The sequence below is a fragment of the Onychostruthus taczanowskii genome, unplaced genomic scaffold, assembly GCF_017590055.1.
Source record: "Onychostruthus taczanowskii isolate IOZ18803 unplaced genomic scaffold, ASM1759005v1 scaffold24, whole genome shotgun sequence".
In the NCBI taxonomy this organism is placed as follows: domain Eukaryota; kingdom Metazoa; phylum Chordata; class Aves; order Passeriformes; family Passeridae; genus Onychostruthus; species Onychostruthus taczanowskii.
This window is the reverse complement of record NW_024499684.1, coordinates 9,897,881-9,914,701: the sequence shown is the minus strand read 5'-3', so window position 1 is coordinate 9,914,701 and position 16,821 is coordinate 9,897,881. Positions and strand designations below refer to the sequence as shown.

The window sequence follows — 16,821 nt, the reverse complement described above, 5'->3', positions numbered from 1 at the left end:
CCGCCGTTCCCCCCGCCTGTAGTTTGCAAAGTCACAATATGAAATGTTATGAAATCGCCTCTTGGGAAGGAGGGAAACAGAAAGCAAGGCGTTTGCTTAGAAAAATCCGCGGCAGCCTCTCAGATGTGCCTAAAAAGCTGCCTTTAACCCCCCTGTTGCATTTCCAGGGAAAAGGCAAATCTGGGCTTAAAGTCATGAGTCAAAATCAACAAAAACAAACCCATCCCCGGTTAGTTTTTTCCACTGACTTCAGTAGGCGCAGGATCAATGCGAAGGGAGGCTGGGGACAGACTGATGAGGCTCAGTGAGAACTGAGTGCCACTTTGGAGTATCTTGTCCAAATCTCTGTCTTGGGCCAAATTTGCTTCTTGTGCCAGTGGAAGTGTCAGCAGGCCAGTTTGGGATCAGGCCCTTATTTGATCTGGGAATCTTATTGGTTCCTCTCCCGAGCATTTAAATGCTTTAAAAATTATTATTTGCCATACTGTTTCAAGAATTTAAAGGATAAGAGCTTTAGGAGCAAATGCAGGCTCCTTCCTCCAGTCCTTGAGTGGGTCACAGTTCAAAAATTGCTCTAAAAATATTTTAGGGGAATCCTCTCTTTATATATGCATATAGAAGCAGAATCAAAGATTCTGTTATTTTCTCCTAAGGGTAGGATTGCAGGTTTTAAAACTTGCATTATAGATGGCAAACATTTTGCCCCATGAAACATATCACCAAGCCATTAAAATATTCAAAGGGTATCTAGAAATTTTCCAGAAGAGTGGATTATTGTATTGTTCCAGTAAGAAAAGAGTTCATCTCTTGGTGTTCAGTTTTGATTGGCAAAACAGATCAAAGATCTCTTGAGATGCATTTCAGTTCCAATTTCCAATCCCCCTCAGTTCTGACTATCTGAGTCAATATTGGGAGAGGAAGTGGAGGTTGACTGGTTAGTTATTATTGCGAAGGAAGAAGTTGGAATGAGAAGTGATTCTTACAAATCCCACCCCAAAAACAAAGCAAAAAAAAAAAATCCGTCCAAAGGCTTTGTGACACTTTTTAGACATCCCTGTTTGCAGCGCAGGGAGGATTCAGCCGGCTGTTGGATGGTACAAAAATAAACCTAACAGAAACATTAAGTTTTTCAAAACAAGGCTGGAAAAGCTCATAAAAATAATGTTGCTCAGATGCGTTTTAAGAGAAACAGAATTACATCGACAAAATTATATGTTTTCCAGGTTTGGTTGGGGTGTTTTATTTTCCAAGGGGAAAAATTGCTCCTGCAGCAAAGCGAACTGGTGCCATCTAGTGTCACCTCCCGCCGCTCCGTGCGGGGCTGGCGGGGCCGGCGGCCTCGGGAGAGTGGGAACATGTTTATTAACTGCTCGTTAAAAAAAGAAAAAAAAAATGCTTGCCAGCTTGGAGGAAGGTGGCAGAGGAAACTCTGGATGCCACTGAACTTACTTAAGGAGCCTAATTGGAAACAACCGAGTGCTTATTAAAGTCACTGACATTTCCATATGGAGTTCTCTCTGGGTCTGGTCATGAAATCACATGTGAAAATCTTTCTGAGTTGTGGCGTTAATCTGCCCTTGAATTTTTGCCTAATTTAGGATGTATTGTAAAGCTATGCTTTTTTTCTATTTTTTTTTTCCCCTTGGGCAGGGAAAGCTTTCAGTGTCCAACTGCAGCAGCCCAATATGAATTTGTAGGAATAGTGTTTGGGTTTGGAGCACATTTTTTTTTTCTTAGTAAACAGTAATGTTATCCTCAAAACCCCATACAAATACAAGTGGTAAAACTTTGTGTGCCAGTCCTATGTGGTAGGACTGTCCTCTCATTTTATTTCTCCATGAAAAATAAAACCTTTTTACAAAGTCTATAGATTAATAAAATGAAACTCTATAATCAGTAGATGCATTTCTCAGTGTGCAATTTATGTACCTTCATATATTTATTGTGTTCAGGTTGAAGAACTGTTTCATGCCTGGTTTAGTCTGTATGCTGTAATACCTGGGCTGGGAACTTCACTCAAAGAGCTTTTTTACTGGTTCAGCTGGAGCCTGAAATGTTGTTTTCATTTTTCTGAGAAGTTGGTAAAATCTAAATTTGATGGAAGGTTGCTTGTGTGCTCATAACCTCTTGCTCTATTTTATAGTAGCATGGGAGTCTATAAATGGGTGCCTTGTATGCCGAGTGCCTGTATTCTTCTCTAGATCTATTTTTAAACCATTCTTCTGTTTGGCAAAAAGTGACACTTGGTTTCCATGTTTACAGCAGGCACTGGCAAACCTCAGGAGTTCACAGTTTGCAGTTTGGTTAGATCAGTATCCAAAAGTCAGCATCTGACCAGTAAGCTCCTTCAGACTGCAAATTTAGACTGCAAATGTAGTCCTCCTTTTTCCTTTTTTTTTTTGTTTTTAAAATCTATGTTAGATCTTATATGTTAGCATCACTGCAGGATGCTGGCAGCCAAAAGACACACACCCCTAAACTGGAGCAAGTGTGTAGTCCTTAGGACTGCTTTAAAACCCCAGTAATCTCAGTGGAGCTTCCCATCTAAACCAGAGAGAGAACTAGGAGCATTTGGGAGAGGCGTAGGAATTTTTTGATCTATATTGTTTTCCTTTCCCTCTTTCTCCTGGTCACTTGCTGCCTTTGGGCTGTATGCTGGGTATCCATGGGGAATGTTGGACCCCTTTTTATGGAGGAGAGAGCTTGAGACAAGCACACTGCAGGACAAGGGGCTCTGAATGGGTCCTGAAGAAGGTGTCCTGTAGGACTAGATACCCTTTGAAATTCACCTCCTTAAATCTGTTTGGCTAAATATAGGGGCAAGAGGGTGTCTCTGCCCTGGCCAAGGCACCCCAAGCTGTGCATGTGTCTCATCCCACCCAGGCGGGATGCCAGAGCAGTTCCTTACTGCCAGAAGGAGCTGTGCCGCCCTCAGCCCCAGGAGTACAGAGACAGGGAGGGTCAGGTGCCAGTCAATAATTTTCTATCCCAGTGCAGGGTAGGGATGATCAGACACCTCCTTGGAGCCCAGCGGGGCCAGGGACCCAGCTGAGCTGTGGGGACACCCGGCTCCGGCCGCACCCTGCACTCGGTCGGCACCTCGGTGCAGGGCTCAGTGTTGGCAGGGCACGGAGTCCATCTTCTGTTCTCTGGAGTAGCTCCCTAGATTTCAGCCAGGACACATGGTTCCTGCCTTCCCTTGAAAAATTAATGTGCCAGATTGCTTGGGGTCGTTTGAAATGCTGAGGAAGGCTCGACTCCTTGCTTCCCAAGGGCACGCACTGCCTCTGCCTCACAGCCAGAGCTTGGCTCCGTAGAGGGCAGGGGAGTCCTCTTTAGTAGGAAAACATTGGAGGCAGTTTTAGCGTGCTTATCCCCTCCCTCCTCTGCATTTTCTTCTGCAAAGACCAAAACAATGTGAGACTTGAGCTGGGCCAGCTTTCAAGGGCAATCCTTTAAACCCTCTTTTGAAGTATGAACTATAAAGTTCCCTGCGGCGCTCGAGAAAATATGCAGTTTTCCTGGTTCCAAATGCTGATAATAAACCCGTCCAGATAATGCATTGCATTTCCTAGAAACATTTGTTTGCTGGCAGGAAATTGGATCAGATTGAGACCGCTCGATAGAGCGAGTGCGATCTGCTCACGGAAGGGTACGGTGGAAAATACGACAGGGCTTGCACTGGTGATGCTGCTTTTGATCTGTGCTGACACCATGGACTTCTCCCAGTCTCTTCTTGGGTTATTATTAACCCAGCCACGTTTTGGCCTAGACACTAATCAGAAGCTACTAAACTAATAAAACTGCTGTGACAACTAAAGGACGCTTAGTGCCCCTGGATTGCATGGTATCAGAAAGCTGAGCTCACACACCCACAGCCAAAAGCATCTTCTTCACCGTGGCATGTGGCACCCATGGCTTTGCTGGGGCAGCCACCCACACCCCACCTCATTTTCTTGGTTGTCCCCCTGATCCCTGTTTGGGAGAAAGCAGGCATTCCTTGGCAGGGTGGAGAGGCAGCTGGCAGCACGCCCTGGCAGGCAGTGGGGATATTCCCATGGGGCTGGGACCCTGCAGGGTGCAGGGACTGGGAGGGAGGAGGGCAGGATGGAGCTTCCCCTGGGCGGGCAGTTTCAGAACACTGTGTGGGATGAGGCTGTGGGGAAGGAAGACTTCACCCAGTCACCCCTGTAAGGTGATGTGAGTGAGTCGGCGCTGCAGGCTCTGGAGGGGTAGGAGATTGGGGCCCAGGGAGGGGGAGTGTTTGATGCCCTCCTCCCTGCCTGTGCGATTGGGGGTGGGAGAAGGGTTAAGACTATGGGGTATCACCATGCAAAGAAAGATAGGGGAGCAAGAAGTTCCCCCCTGTGCACAGAGTGGGAGGAGGATGAATGAAAAGGGAGAGTAGATCAATGGAGAGGCATGGCAGAAAAATGGATTGATAGTCCCTGGTTCTCCCCTCTGCCCTAGGGTAAGTGAGCAAAGAGGGTCTCCCCTTTGCCTGGGGTTGAGCTGAAGGAGGTTCCCCCACACGAAGGTACACCCTCCTTGTGCTCACAGAGCTGCAGGGAAGGCAGAGCCAGCTCTGGGCTCCTTTCCAGGAATGGGTTTTCTCGGGGAGGTGCCGGCAGGGAAGGGCTGTTCCCTGAACCGCTGGGGCAGACCCATTGCCTTCCTGGAAGGCAACAGCAGTGACTGTCCCGTGTGGCCACCCCTAAAATGGGCCCTGTGCCCTTTCCAGACCTTCCTCTATGGGCATAGCCAGCCCTGGCACACAGCCTCGAGCACTGCCAGAGAGCCCACACCTGCAAGGTACTGGACAGGAAAACTGGAGGAGAGGGGAGGGGTGCGATGTGGGATGATGCTCTGTCCCCAGCTGAGCCTGGAGGAACTTCATGGGATTTGAGGGGGGTTTAGATGGCAAAGATCATGCTTGGCTGCAGTGGTTTTTTCTGCTCCCCATCACTGGTCTCAGGTCCTTGTTGCCATCCTGTTCTCTCTGGTCTGAGTATCCTCCCGTGCTGGGGTTCAGAGCTAGCGCTGTGTGGGAACTGGAAGGGGCAGGGTTAACCGGGCTCAGCACAGCGAGAGGAAGGAAAGTCCCTTTCCCTTTGCATGCCCACATCCTGCAGCCAGGAGCTGCCTGGGATACACCTGCCCAGCTCTTGGGGCTGTGGACGTTGCAGCAGCACTGTGCTGGGAGGGATAACTTGGAAGGGTGGGAAGGGGGCTGTGCTGGGGTCCAGCTCCGGGAGAGAAACTGGGTGTCCCCCAGCAGTGCTGTGCCCTCACTGTGGATAAGGGGATTTGGCGACATTAGCAGCTTCTCACATGATGCTCAGGGGTACAGAGTTCATCTGGCTGTTTGTAACTTTGTTGGTTTACAAGAGGGTCACCTCCTCACCTCTGTGACACTGATGTGGCTACCCAGAGCCTGGCAGAGTATGTCTGCCACTGTGGCTGAGGTTGGGGTGCCAGCCAGCTGCCCCAAGCGCACACATCTGCTCATGTGGGCACAGGGATGAGCGCTGGGCTCCTTGCAGAACACTGTGAGTCCCTTGGCTTGCAATTGACGGTAGTGAGTGGCTGGCAGTGAGCGTACAGAAAGGTCAGAGTCTGCAGTATTTGGGAAATGAGTCACTTTTTGTATGTGCATAAAGTTTTAAGCTGGCCAGGCTCAGAGCAGCTCTGAAGATTTGTGTTTGATGGCTGGAATAAAGCTGTAAGACATCCGCTGGGTTTTGTGCGTGATACCTTGCCTTAAATCTCGTCTCTTCATCTCAGTGGCTCTGGGGATGGGAGGGAATCTTGGGCCCCAGGCCTGCACATCTCCTGCATGGGAGAGGGGAGGCAACACTTGACAATCCCTTGTCTCACAGGGATTATTGGGCTTCCTGCAGTCTTAACAGTCTAGGGGTTGGTCCTCAAAATGGTGTGATGAAGGTCTTGGGGTTTGTTGGCTCACTTATTTATTTGCTTCCACCTGCTGAGGCAACTCTCTGAGGACATTCTTCCTGCATTGGTGCCAAGTCAATTGGTTTGGTTTAAGTGAATTTTGGAGGATTAGTATGAGTTCTGCAAGGCAATTAACTCCTGGGTTTCTTTGCTGTTCTGTCCCAGCTACATTGCTGGGTGAAGCCAGTGCCTGGAGACACAGCTTGTGGTTTAAGGGAAGGCTTTGGCAGCAGCAAGGGGAAGGGACGTTCGTTCTGCATCCTTATTGTCTCCACCACTGGCTTCCTATGCAGTCTTGGCCAAGTCACGTTGGTACTTGACACCTATATCCTCCCAAATCTGTTGAGCAATCCCATCCCAGGGCGTTTTCACCCATGGCTGAAGCATGTAGGTTTCTGAGTAGAGTGGCAGCAGATGTTTGTGTGTATGTCATACCTGTTAACAAGGTACTGGGAGTATGGCATGGGTCTTGAATGTGGCACCAGACAGGAATTCAGTTTTGGCAGGGGAAGAGTTATCGCCAGAAGAAGTGGTGAGAAAATTCTCGCTTGACTTCCCTTCCCCACCTGCCTTTAAGTTCCTGAGTCATGGAAATGAAAACCTCCTTGGCATCCGCCCATGGTTGGGGCTAGAGGGTGTGGAAGAAGCTATGATTGGATTCTCAAAGCCTGTGATTGTGATAAGAACGTACTGTACCGGAAGAAACAAATGTTAACCTTACTGGAGAGTAGAAGGTTTGTTATCTCTAGCTTTTATCCAACTGATACTTGAGCGAAATAGCAGCCTTGTGACCCGCCATGGCCAATTCATAATTACCAGCTAATGTGGTGTTTGTTTTCTTCTGATTTATTTGTAGGTTTGAAAGAAACTTTTGGACTGTGAATTGAGGCATTGGGTATGTAAATTTAAATTTTGTGTTTTCCCTCCTAATCTGTCTCCCCTTTTCCTTAATGCAGTGTTTCATTAGACCCAGCTGGCTTTTGATTTTGGGAGAGCAGCTGCTCTGTAGAAACTACTGTATGTTCATGTGCCACTGGGGAAGGAGGAGTCAGGATTTTGGGAGGGGGTTGATGATCGAAGAATTTAACACCAAAGGTGCATTCCAGCCCAAACCTCAGGGAGACATGGGCCATCCTGGGTGCTGCTTGGAGGACACCTCTGAGATGTGTCAACAGGTGTTGTGTTGGGAGAAGGCTTCATATTCCTCGACTAATCCAAACCTTGCTCATGGGCCATCGTGTGGGTAGCAGCCCAGCAGGTTAGATGAGTTCTACTCCTCACCAGTTAATTGGGAAACTGTGGACAGGTCTTCTCCAGAGTGACCACCACTTGGGAGCAGGAAAGTAGTTTCCTGGGTGAGGGCTGGTATTCCACTGTGGGCTGGATTTTCCAGTTGTTGAAATCATTCAACTTCAGTTGAGACCTTAAGGCTTGTTTTGATTCCTGTGGCTGAATTTGCAGCCAGACATCACACAGGTGAGGAGGATGGCTCCTGAGGGAGTTTGGAAGGCTAGAAGCTTCTAATGTTGGAAACATTATGAAGATGAACCTGAGTGGGCGGAGTGGACTGGGGTGGGGCTGCCATGGGTGAGGCAGGGAGAAAGAGGAGATGGTTGGCTAATCATCAGGAGGGTCTGATTGCCTTCACCCACCAGCTTGATGGGTGGGATGAGACGTGCCAGGTCTTGCTATCGGGAGACCAGGGACCTCACTAGGCAGCCTGGCAAAAGCTTGGTGTGGTGCAGGACTGTTCGCCTTGGGACCGAGGAGCTGGTGCTGCCCCTACCAGGAGAAATTGGCCATCTGAGCATGTTCCAGAGCAGCAGCCGTCTCTTCCCTGGGTTTAGGGTACTTGCCTGGTTGTTCTCCATTCTCATCTTGCTCTGATGCTTCTGTCTCCCAGACTCAAGATGGCCTCGCCGGCAGACAGCTGCATCCAGTTCACGCGCCACGCGAGCGACGTCCTCCTCAATCTCAACCGCCTTAGAAGCCGGGATATCTTGACCGATGTTGTCATCATCGTGAACCGGGAGCAGTTCAGAGCCCACAAAACAGTCCTGATGGCCTGCAGGTGAGAACAGGGTCCTTCCCTGGCTCCCTCCTTGCTCCTTCAGCCTTTGGCCTCCAGAAGCACTGCTGCAGTCCTGTGGGGGCTCGTAGGATTCACAGGGAATCAGAAGCAGAGAAAGCTGAAAGGGGCTGCCAAGAAATTTGTACCTGTAATGGGATTAGAGCTGAGTCTGCTTCCCTCCAGTGTTCTGCCCTCACCTCTCTCCTTGTGTACCCACATCTGCCCACGCACAGCCCATGGAGACCAGCAGGAGCACAGCAGCTGTGAGGCACATCCCTGAAGGCAAAGCACAAATGTGCCACAGGGACAGGAGAGGGAGGGCTGGATGTTCACTGGGGTGAATTAGTCTTTTGTGACCGAGGTGACCCCTGCCACTGCTATTTTTAGAGCTATTCCTCCCTGGCTCCCAGACTGCTGGCTGCACCCACCTTAGTTGATTCATTTTTTTTTTTCTTTTTTTAAGCCTGATGGGGTCTGAAATCCCTTTCCAGCTCCTAAGATTGCTGGAATTGCTTCCTAGTGAATGCTAATTAATATCCCATCGTTGCCCAGTTGAATTACAGCAAATGCCTTCCAGGTTCTCTTGCTGACATGGTGTAAAGATTTCAAAAAGCCGAGCTTTGACTATTAAAATGTCTGAAAAATATTGTGCCAGCATTTCTCCTTTTTTTTTGTTTTTCTGGTTTAAAACTGTGTGGATGCCCGAGAGGCTTCTGAAAGAAATGAGTCATAGTGGAAGGGGGATGGTGGTAAGAACAACAATGGAAAAAAACCAAAAAAGCTGGGGAATTACTAAATGGAGGCAGTGGGGAGTTGTTGAGCAGGTGAGATCTAAAAGCAGGCTGTTCCAGTTGGGAAAAGTGCAGTGCAGAAGACGCTTACTAAGCTGAGAAACCAAGCTTGATAATAAGGGGGAAGCTTAGGGAATTCTGTAATTGCCTCCTCCTCCTCCCTTCCCATTCACGAACCCACTCCATACTCAGGGATTTCCTACAAATTCTCCTTATTTTCCTTTGAATTGTCATAACACTTGTCCTCTCTACTGTCTTCCCTCTGCAGTGGCCTCTTCTACAGCATCTTCACTGACCAGCTCAAGTGCAACTTGAATGTTATCAACCTGGATCCTGAAATTAACCCTGAGGGGTTTTGCATCCTCTTGGACTTCATGTACACCTCCCGCCTGAACTTGAGGGAGAACAATATCATGGCTGTGATGGCCACAGCACTCTACCTGCAGATGGAGCACGTGGTTGACACCTGCCGAAGGTTTGTCAAGTCTAGGTGAGTGCAGTTGGTGAGCTTTGAAGAGCCTGGGACTGTGTGTTTGGGTGGGCAGGGGAAGAACTGGCAAAGTGTCTGCAAATGCATCTTTAACAGCTGAAAATGACTTTGTCTCCCTCCTAAACAATTACTTTGTTTCCCCCGATTCCAGTGAAGCAGAGATGGTGTCTGCTGTGAAGACCCCAAGGGAAGAGTTTTTGGCTGGACGGATGCTGGGCCACCCGGAGGTGATGGCTTATCGGAGCAGAGATGTCTCAGAGAACGGCATGCCTCTTCAAAACGGGTCCCTCTGCAACGGGAGGGCCTTCGCACCTGGCTTGATCAACAGTTTGTCTGGATCCCCCATTTCCTACCATGGATACAGCCCTCTCCCTCTAAATAGCTTCCTAGTGGATGATGAGTTGCGGGAGATGAGGATGCCTCTCTCTGAACTCTCAAGGGCAGGTGCCTTCCCCAAGGAGAGGATCCTGCCGTGCGACAGCTCCAGGACAATCCCCACTGAGTACGTGAGAACCATTACTGACATCTCTGCCAACATGTGCCATGCCACCATCTATGCTCCAAAAGAAGGTGCTGCTGAAGAAGCCAGGAGTGACATGCACTACAGCGTGGCTTCTGGGCCCAAACCTGTCATCCCTTCAGTCCGGAACAATCCCTACTTCCCTTGTGATAAAGTGGCCAAAGAGGAGGAGCGGACCTCTTCAGAGGATGAGATCAGCCAGCACTTTGAGCCCACCAACACACCCCTGGACCGCAAGGGACTCATCAGCCCTCAGAGCCCACAGAAGTCAGACTGCCAGCCCAACTCACCAACTGAGTCCAGCAGCAGCAAGAATGCCCGTATCGGCCAGAACTCCAGCTCCCTCTTCACCAAGAGCCCCACAGACCCCAAAGCCTGCAACTGGAAGAAGTACAAGTTCATTGTCCTCAACTCTCTCAACCAGAACACCAAGCAAGACAGCGCTGACCAGAACGAGATGGGAACCCTCTCTCCTCGCACCTATGTGCCCATGTCCACTTGCCAGCAGTCCATGGAGCCGGAGCATCTCAATGTGCAATCCCCCACCAAGATAAGCGTGAATGGTGAAGACTCTACAATCCCACAAGCGAGCAGACTCAACAATATTGTTAACAGGTGAGAAGATTTCCACCCCCCATGCCCCTCCCCCCTGAGAAACAGAACTTCCTGCATTGTTGGTGAGGGTTTGGAAGTGTGAAATATCTGTTGCATTGGGCTGGGAAGTCCAGTCATGAGCAGATGGAATCCCCTGCATTTGGTGGAGGGCTGCTGGTGACATTGAGTGCCCACCGTCCCCACTGTAGTGGTGCCAGCAAGGACTGGCAAAGGAACTGGGAACGTTGGGTAGTGAATCACTGGGTAACTTGAGCAGCTCTGGATGATTTCTGGAGCCTGGATTTGCCTAGTCTGTGTTTCCACCAGACTCCCTATGCCTCAAGTTTTTTGTTGGCTATAAGCATTGGAATGGCCAAAGACTCAGGGAACAATATGCTATCCTCTGGACCTGGATGTTCCTAAAGACATGTGAGGTCATTTGGTGATGGACATTTGAAGGTTTGAAGTTTAAGGATCTGTTGTTGATCAGGGCTATGCTGTGCGCTCACAACAAAGATGTCCCCATAAAGCATGTCTGTCCCTTGTGTTGGGAGGGGTGCAAACACCCGCGGTGTCTCGAGCACAGCAAGGGCCTTCTCACAGCTGTGTACGCTGCTCTCCTTCCACAGGTCCCGGGATGGGTCCCCTCGGAGCAGCGAAGGGCAGTCCCCACTGTACATGCATTCATCGAAGTGCAGCTCCTGTGGCTGCCAGTCCCCACAACATACTGAGATGTGCCTTCATACCCCTGGCTCAAATTTTGGAGAAGAGATGGGGGAAACCCAGTCTGAATACTCTGACTCCAGCTGCGGTGAGTCTTGGATCCTTGGTTATCTTTTTCAGCCAGCAGCTGGGGGGCTGTGCAGTGTAGGGACCCGTCACTGACCCGTGATCAAACACAGTCAGACGTGTCCCAGATGCTGGTGGATCCCACAGTGATTTACAGCCCCTTCTTAAGTGTCTGCCCAGCTGTGTGCATGCATATGAGGGACACATGCACATGGGAATTGCTGCCTTCCTCCCCTTCCCCAGCACCATCCAGATACCTTGTGCAGGGAGGTAGTCACCTGCTGCAAACCTAGCAGGTAAGGACAGGAAACAAGTGCACCCCACCCCACCAGAACCACAGGAGAACAAGCCTGACAGATGTAATGACCATAATGGGGATTGGGCAAGCTGGCATGTCTCATGCATCCGTCATGATATCTTTATTATCAAGGAGCCCAGTGTGCACATCTGGGGAAATGCAGATAATGAGGCTTGCAATCTTGTTACAAAACCCCACAAGCCCAAAGACAGGTATCTGTGCACTCATCTGCCTGTAGCTCAGGGAGGGGGAATGCAGCACTGCCACCTGTAGTGTAGGCAGAGATCCAAGGAGGGAACCTCACTGTGGTAACACTCAACACGTGTAAGAGTTGGGCATCCTCCTGTTGGGGGAGCGTGCCTTGTGATTTGGGTGGTGATCATCTTTCCAAGCTCAAGGCAGACCTCTGTAACTGTAAAGGTTAAAACACCTCTGAAAGTGCAGGAGGAGTTGCTCCAGAGCTGAGCATCCTTCAGAGGATTCCTGATATCTTGAGAGCTTTCATGGACCTCTCTGGAAGATGTCCAGATGACATGCTGGCTTCTTGGAAGCAGCCTGTGTGTCACTAAAGGAGAGAGAAAGCTCTAAACTAGAGCTCATGATAACTTTGTTCTCAAACCATGCATGTTGTCGCTGTGTGCACAAGGCCGGGAGGTAACAGCACAGTGCAAGCACAACTGAATGTGAACACCTGCACTTGGCTGCTTGTTCCAGCACTTGCTCTGGCTGCCCCTCTCCTCCACCTCAAATCCATCCCATAGCCTATCAAGAAGGTGACCCATGCACTGTCCATCTGATTGCTCCTCTCTCTGCCCTCCCAGAGAATGGAGCCTTCTTCTGCAACGAGTGCGACTGCCGGTTCTCCGAGGAGGCCTCTCTCAAGAGACATTCTCTGCAAGTGCACAGTGACAAGCCCTACAAGTGTGACCGCTGCCAGGCCTCCTTTCGCTACAAGGGGAACCTCGCCAGCCACAAAACCGTCCACACAGGTACAGTGTTGGCTCTGGGGACAGCTTTGGGGAGGCTGTGGGTTGGTGAGCATGTGGGTGTTTATGGCTGGGTTTGTGCCTGGTGCAGCATCCTCTACCCTGTCCCTGTTGGGAAGAGCGAGGTGCTTTACTTGGCATTGCCAGAGTGCCCTTGGCCAGAGCACCAAACCTGGCAATGGGGGAGATACCTGCCCTTGCAGCAGGGCTGGAACTCAACCTCCTTTGCTGTAAAGCACTGGGCACCACTGTTTTTAAAGGTGTCGTGCAAAATTCATAACTGGGAGCAAATGCGTGGCCTCCAGGTAACTTTGTGGTAGACTTAAGAAAAAAAAAAAAAAGAAAAAAGATTAAAAATAGTTGAAAGAACATTTAGGGAGAAGTCTGAGATTTATTTTTACATCCTAGAAATCCAGGTCACATCTAGCTTGGCATAAACTCTGCTGATGGGAAAATCTGTGAATGGATGGACTCTGTGAATCAGCACAATGAAAGCTGAGAAAGAAAAAGGATATTAAGGGTTTAGTCATTTGCTGACAAACCTAGGGCTTATTTTATTTCATGCTTTTAATACTTAACATATCAACAGCCAGTTCACAAGCTGGGGATGGGAAGTCTGGGCTGATGACTCTGTGCTGCTGCACTGAATTAGACCCAAATTCTCACAGTCTCAGCTGAGCTCCAGGAGGGCTGTGCAGGGGGCTGAGACAGCACAAGTACCAGGGCAGTGTTCAAGGGTGCTTACTGACAGCTGTAGGGAGATGTAGATGCCAGCTGCTGTCACAGGGTCAGGAGGAACGATGCTGTTAATCCTTGCTGGCATAGCTGCCTGACTTCCTCTCTTGCCCTGAAGGCTGCAGCTCCCAATCCAAAAGAGAAAAGCTACCTCCTGAGCTCACCCTGCCGTGTAGACACCCTGCCCAATGCTGCTTGTCCACTGCCATCTGCAAAAGGGACAGGAATCAGGGCTAGTGCTTCATGCCATGGGGTCTGGCACCTGAAGGGACTCAACTCTGGGGAGCACCATGGATCCTGGGTGCTGAGCACACCTGTAGCTAATCCCTCACCCTTTCTTTTGGGCTCTGCAGGAGAGAAGCCGTACCGCTGCAACATCTGCGGAGCACAGTTCAACCGACCAGCCAACCTGAAAACCCACACACGCATCCACTCTGGGGAGAAACCCTACAAGTGTGAGACTTGTGGGGCCAGATTTGTCCAGGTGCGTGTAGCCTCTGGGACCCGCAGTGCCTGGGGAGGTGGGATATGGTTAGATCTTCTGCCCAAGACTGGTGATGCCTCATGACAGAGAGGAGGGTGATGATGAGCCAGCTTGCTACCTTGAGCAGCTCTTCCCATGGTGTTGTAGGATAAATATGGACCTTAAGGCCCAAGGGGACAATTTGGCTTAGTAAGGAAGCCTGACTGCTGGTTGTCTCCATTTTGTCTTAAGGACTGGAGGTACCAAAGCTCAGACCCTGACTCCCACCTATAACCCAAGAGATGAAAAAAGCTGTGTGGGTAGAACCCCATTCCCACAGGGATACCCTTGCTCCCAGTAGGATGCCATCCTCCCTGGGGCTGTTGTGACCCAGGGCTGCTCTCTGCAGGTGGCCCACCTCCGTGCTCACGTGCTCATTCACACCGGGGAGAAGCCGTACCCCTGTGAGATCTGCGGCACACGCTTCCGGCACCTGCAGACCCTCAAAAGTCACCTTCGAATCCACACAGGAGAGAAACCGTATCATGTGAGTGGCCCTGCTTTTTTTGGTGGTGGGGAATCTCAGCTTAGGCTGGGGGACAGTGCTGCCAAGCCTGGGGGGCTGGGAAGACACAAGGGCATTTGCACAGGCTGGTTGCAGCATCCTAATGCCCTTTGCCAGCCTCATGAGGCCCCACACCAAGGTCACATCCCTGCTTCCCATGCCCCATTTCCCTCCCAGGCATTAGCTGATGCTGATGTGGTATTTTTTCAGGTGTGGCTGTGTTGGAAACACTGACACGCAGCCCAAGCTGGGTACATCTTAGTTGCTCTTTTCTTCCACCCCATCTGGAAGAAGGTCACACTTCTTCAAATAGCTGTGGCTTAAATTACAGCTGCCTGTGGTGTGTGGGGATAGGGGAAAGGAGCAGACTGTCTGGCCTGAACTCCCCTCTGATGGTGATAATCACACCCAGCAAGCAGTATGCCCTGCCTTGCTTGCAGCTCTGTGGGCTCCCCGCTCTTTGCTGGGGCTTTCCTGGCTTTCACCATCTGCTAGAAAGGGAATCCAAGAAGGGGTTGACATCCAAAGATCCTGGAGCCATCCAGCTCAGCAGAAGTCAAAAGCAGCTCCAGAAATAGTCCTGTAGCTGGTTTGATCACCTAGATATGGAGCTTGGTGCTATGTCCATCCGAGCCAGAGCCATCTCCTCAGGGACTTTGCCCTTTGTGCATCCTATAAACCAATATGTGCTGCTGATAGCCTGGGATGGGGTGCTGCTCCTCCCACCATGTTCCCACTTTTCCCCTTGTCCACCTGTATGGTGGGTGCAGTGTCCTGGGGCCTCTGGTGGAGCGTGCCCTGAGGGGAGGACATGTCCTCTGCCACGGCGTTTGACACCCTCTCTCTTTGCCTGTCGCCCCGCAGTGTGAGAAGTGCAACCTGCATTTCCGCCACAAAAGCCAGCTGCGGCTCCACCTGCGGCAGAAGCACGGGGCCATCACCAACACCAAGGTGCAGTACCGCATCTCGGCCAGCGAGGTGCCTCCCGAGCTCCCCAAGGCCTGCTGAAGGCGCAGGATTTCCCAGGAGGAGGTCGTCTGGGGGAGCATGGCGGGGAGAAGCTGTCCAAAGGATACTTGCAACACTTTAAAAGAGAAAAAAAAAAAAAAAAAAAAAGAGAGAGAAAAAATATTCATCACATGATGGAGTGCCTCTAAACCCATAGTACAGATAGGTGGAAAAACATTAGAAATTAAAAAAAAAAATTACAAATACACGGGTTTTATTTTTCCCAGTTATGTGAAACAAAAAGAAAAAATAAAATTATTCAGATCTTACTGTATATAAAACATTAAAAAATTTAAAATAGTCATTTTAAATGTCTGTGCAGTGGAGTGTTGATAAACTCTGGAGTCTAACCTTCACAGCCTTTGCCGTTTGAAGATGAGGAATGTAATGTTGATTTATGGGAACAGATTTTTTTCTTTTGTATGCAAAATGTGTGTTCTTTTAAAGAGAAAGTATGCTATTAAAGAGAGGGCTTTAACTTTTTTAACCAAAGGTGAAGGAATCTATGGCAGAGTTGTAAATATATATAGATATAAATATATAAATATATATATAAAATAAATATATATAGACCTTTAAAAAAGCTATATTAAAAATATATAAAATGCATTAAAGGCTCAGTTGGACTCTGCAGGCAGAAGCCACTCTGAGAATCTTTATTATGATAGAGCACTTAAGGAGATATTTTAAAGTATTGCATCTGTACAAGTAAGAAAATATTTTGTCTAAATGCATCAGTGTATTTGTATTTTTTTGCAAGTGAAGGTTTACAATTTACAAAAAAGTGTGTATTAAACCAACAAAGCTGCAGAAGGAATTTAAAATAATAATAAAGTGTAATTTTTTTGTTCTAGTTCTCAGTCTGTATATATGTAAAATGTGGTTTCGCACGGTGCCTTTCTTTTCAATGGAAGTTTTCAGTGTATGGACTATATTGAGCTCAGTTTTTTCAAGGTACAGCCTGATGTTGCAAAAGGAGTTTTGGTGGAACTCTTAAGTGGGGGAATGTTTTATTTTTTTTTGTTTTGGATTTTTTTTTTGGTCTTATTTTACATGCTTGTGTTATAAACAATCTCGGGAGACAGGGTTTGGGCTGTGTCTAAACTGCATTAATGCGTTCTGTAAAATATAGCTGTACAAATAAAAGAATAAAATGAAGAAAAGTGATGTATGCTGGAGTGAGAGGTCTGTTCTTGCCTGTCCTTCTCCTTAAGCACCTTGAAGCCTGGCTGGTGCCTGGGGAAGGGGCTGAGCATCCCAAGCCCTGGTGTGAGCCCTTGGCTCGGTGTGTCTCTGGCCCTGTATTGAAGGCAGGGTCTCTTTCAGCCTTGAGTGAAGGCAGTCTCTGGCAGGAGCAAGACTCAAGTTTGTTCAGGATCCTGGTGGGGACTGTGCCACCCCCTTTGTCCTTTCTGCATTGGCACTGAGTAGCCAGCAGGAACAGGGCAGAGCCTGGGAGAAACCTTTGCTAACCAGCCCAGGGACAGCTCCAGATGGCTGAGTAGTTATTTATATTTCCTGGAATCCAGTGCAGTTGCCAGAATTGCTCAGGGAAG

General features: G+C 49.1%; 1 protein-coding gene across 1 annotated transcript in view; it reads left to right on the top strand.

The window, feature by feature from the left end:
* BCL6 (BCL6 transcription repressor) overlaps positions 1 to 16,430 on the top strand; it is a 25,984-nt gene extending 9,554 nt beyond the window's left edge. Inside the window, exons 2-10 of the mRNA XM_041405962.1 lie at positions 6,812 to 6,850; positions 7,859 to 8,026; positions 9,086 to 9,307; positions 9,459 to 10,442; positions 11,051 to 11,232; positions 12,330 to 12,497; positions 13,583 to 13,713; positions 14,102 to 14,239; positions 15,122 to 16,430. Of these exons, the coding sequence (XP_041261896.1) occupies positions 7,866 to 8,026; positions 9,086 to 9,307; positions 9,459 to 10,442; positions 11,051 to 11,232; positions 12,330 to 12,497; positions 13,583 to 13,713; positions 14,102 to 14,239; positions 15,122 to 15,265 (2,130 nt within the window). The 5' untranslated portion in view covers positions 6,812 to 6,850; positions 7,859 to 7,865 and the 3' untranslated portion in view covers positions 15,266 to 16,430. The remainder of the gene's footprint in view (positions 1 to 6,811; positions 6,851 to 7,858; positions 8,027 to 9,085; positions 9,308 to 9,458; positions 10,443 to 11,050; positions 11,233 to 12,329; positions 12,498 to 13,582; positions 13,714 to 14,101; positions 14,240 to 15,121) is intronic.
* Positions 16,431 to 16,821: the final 391 nt, after the last annotated feature.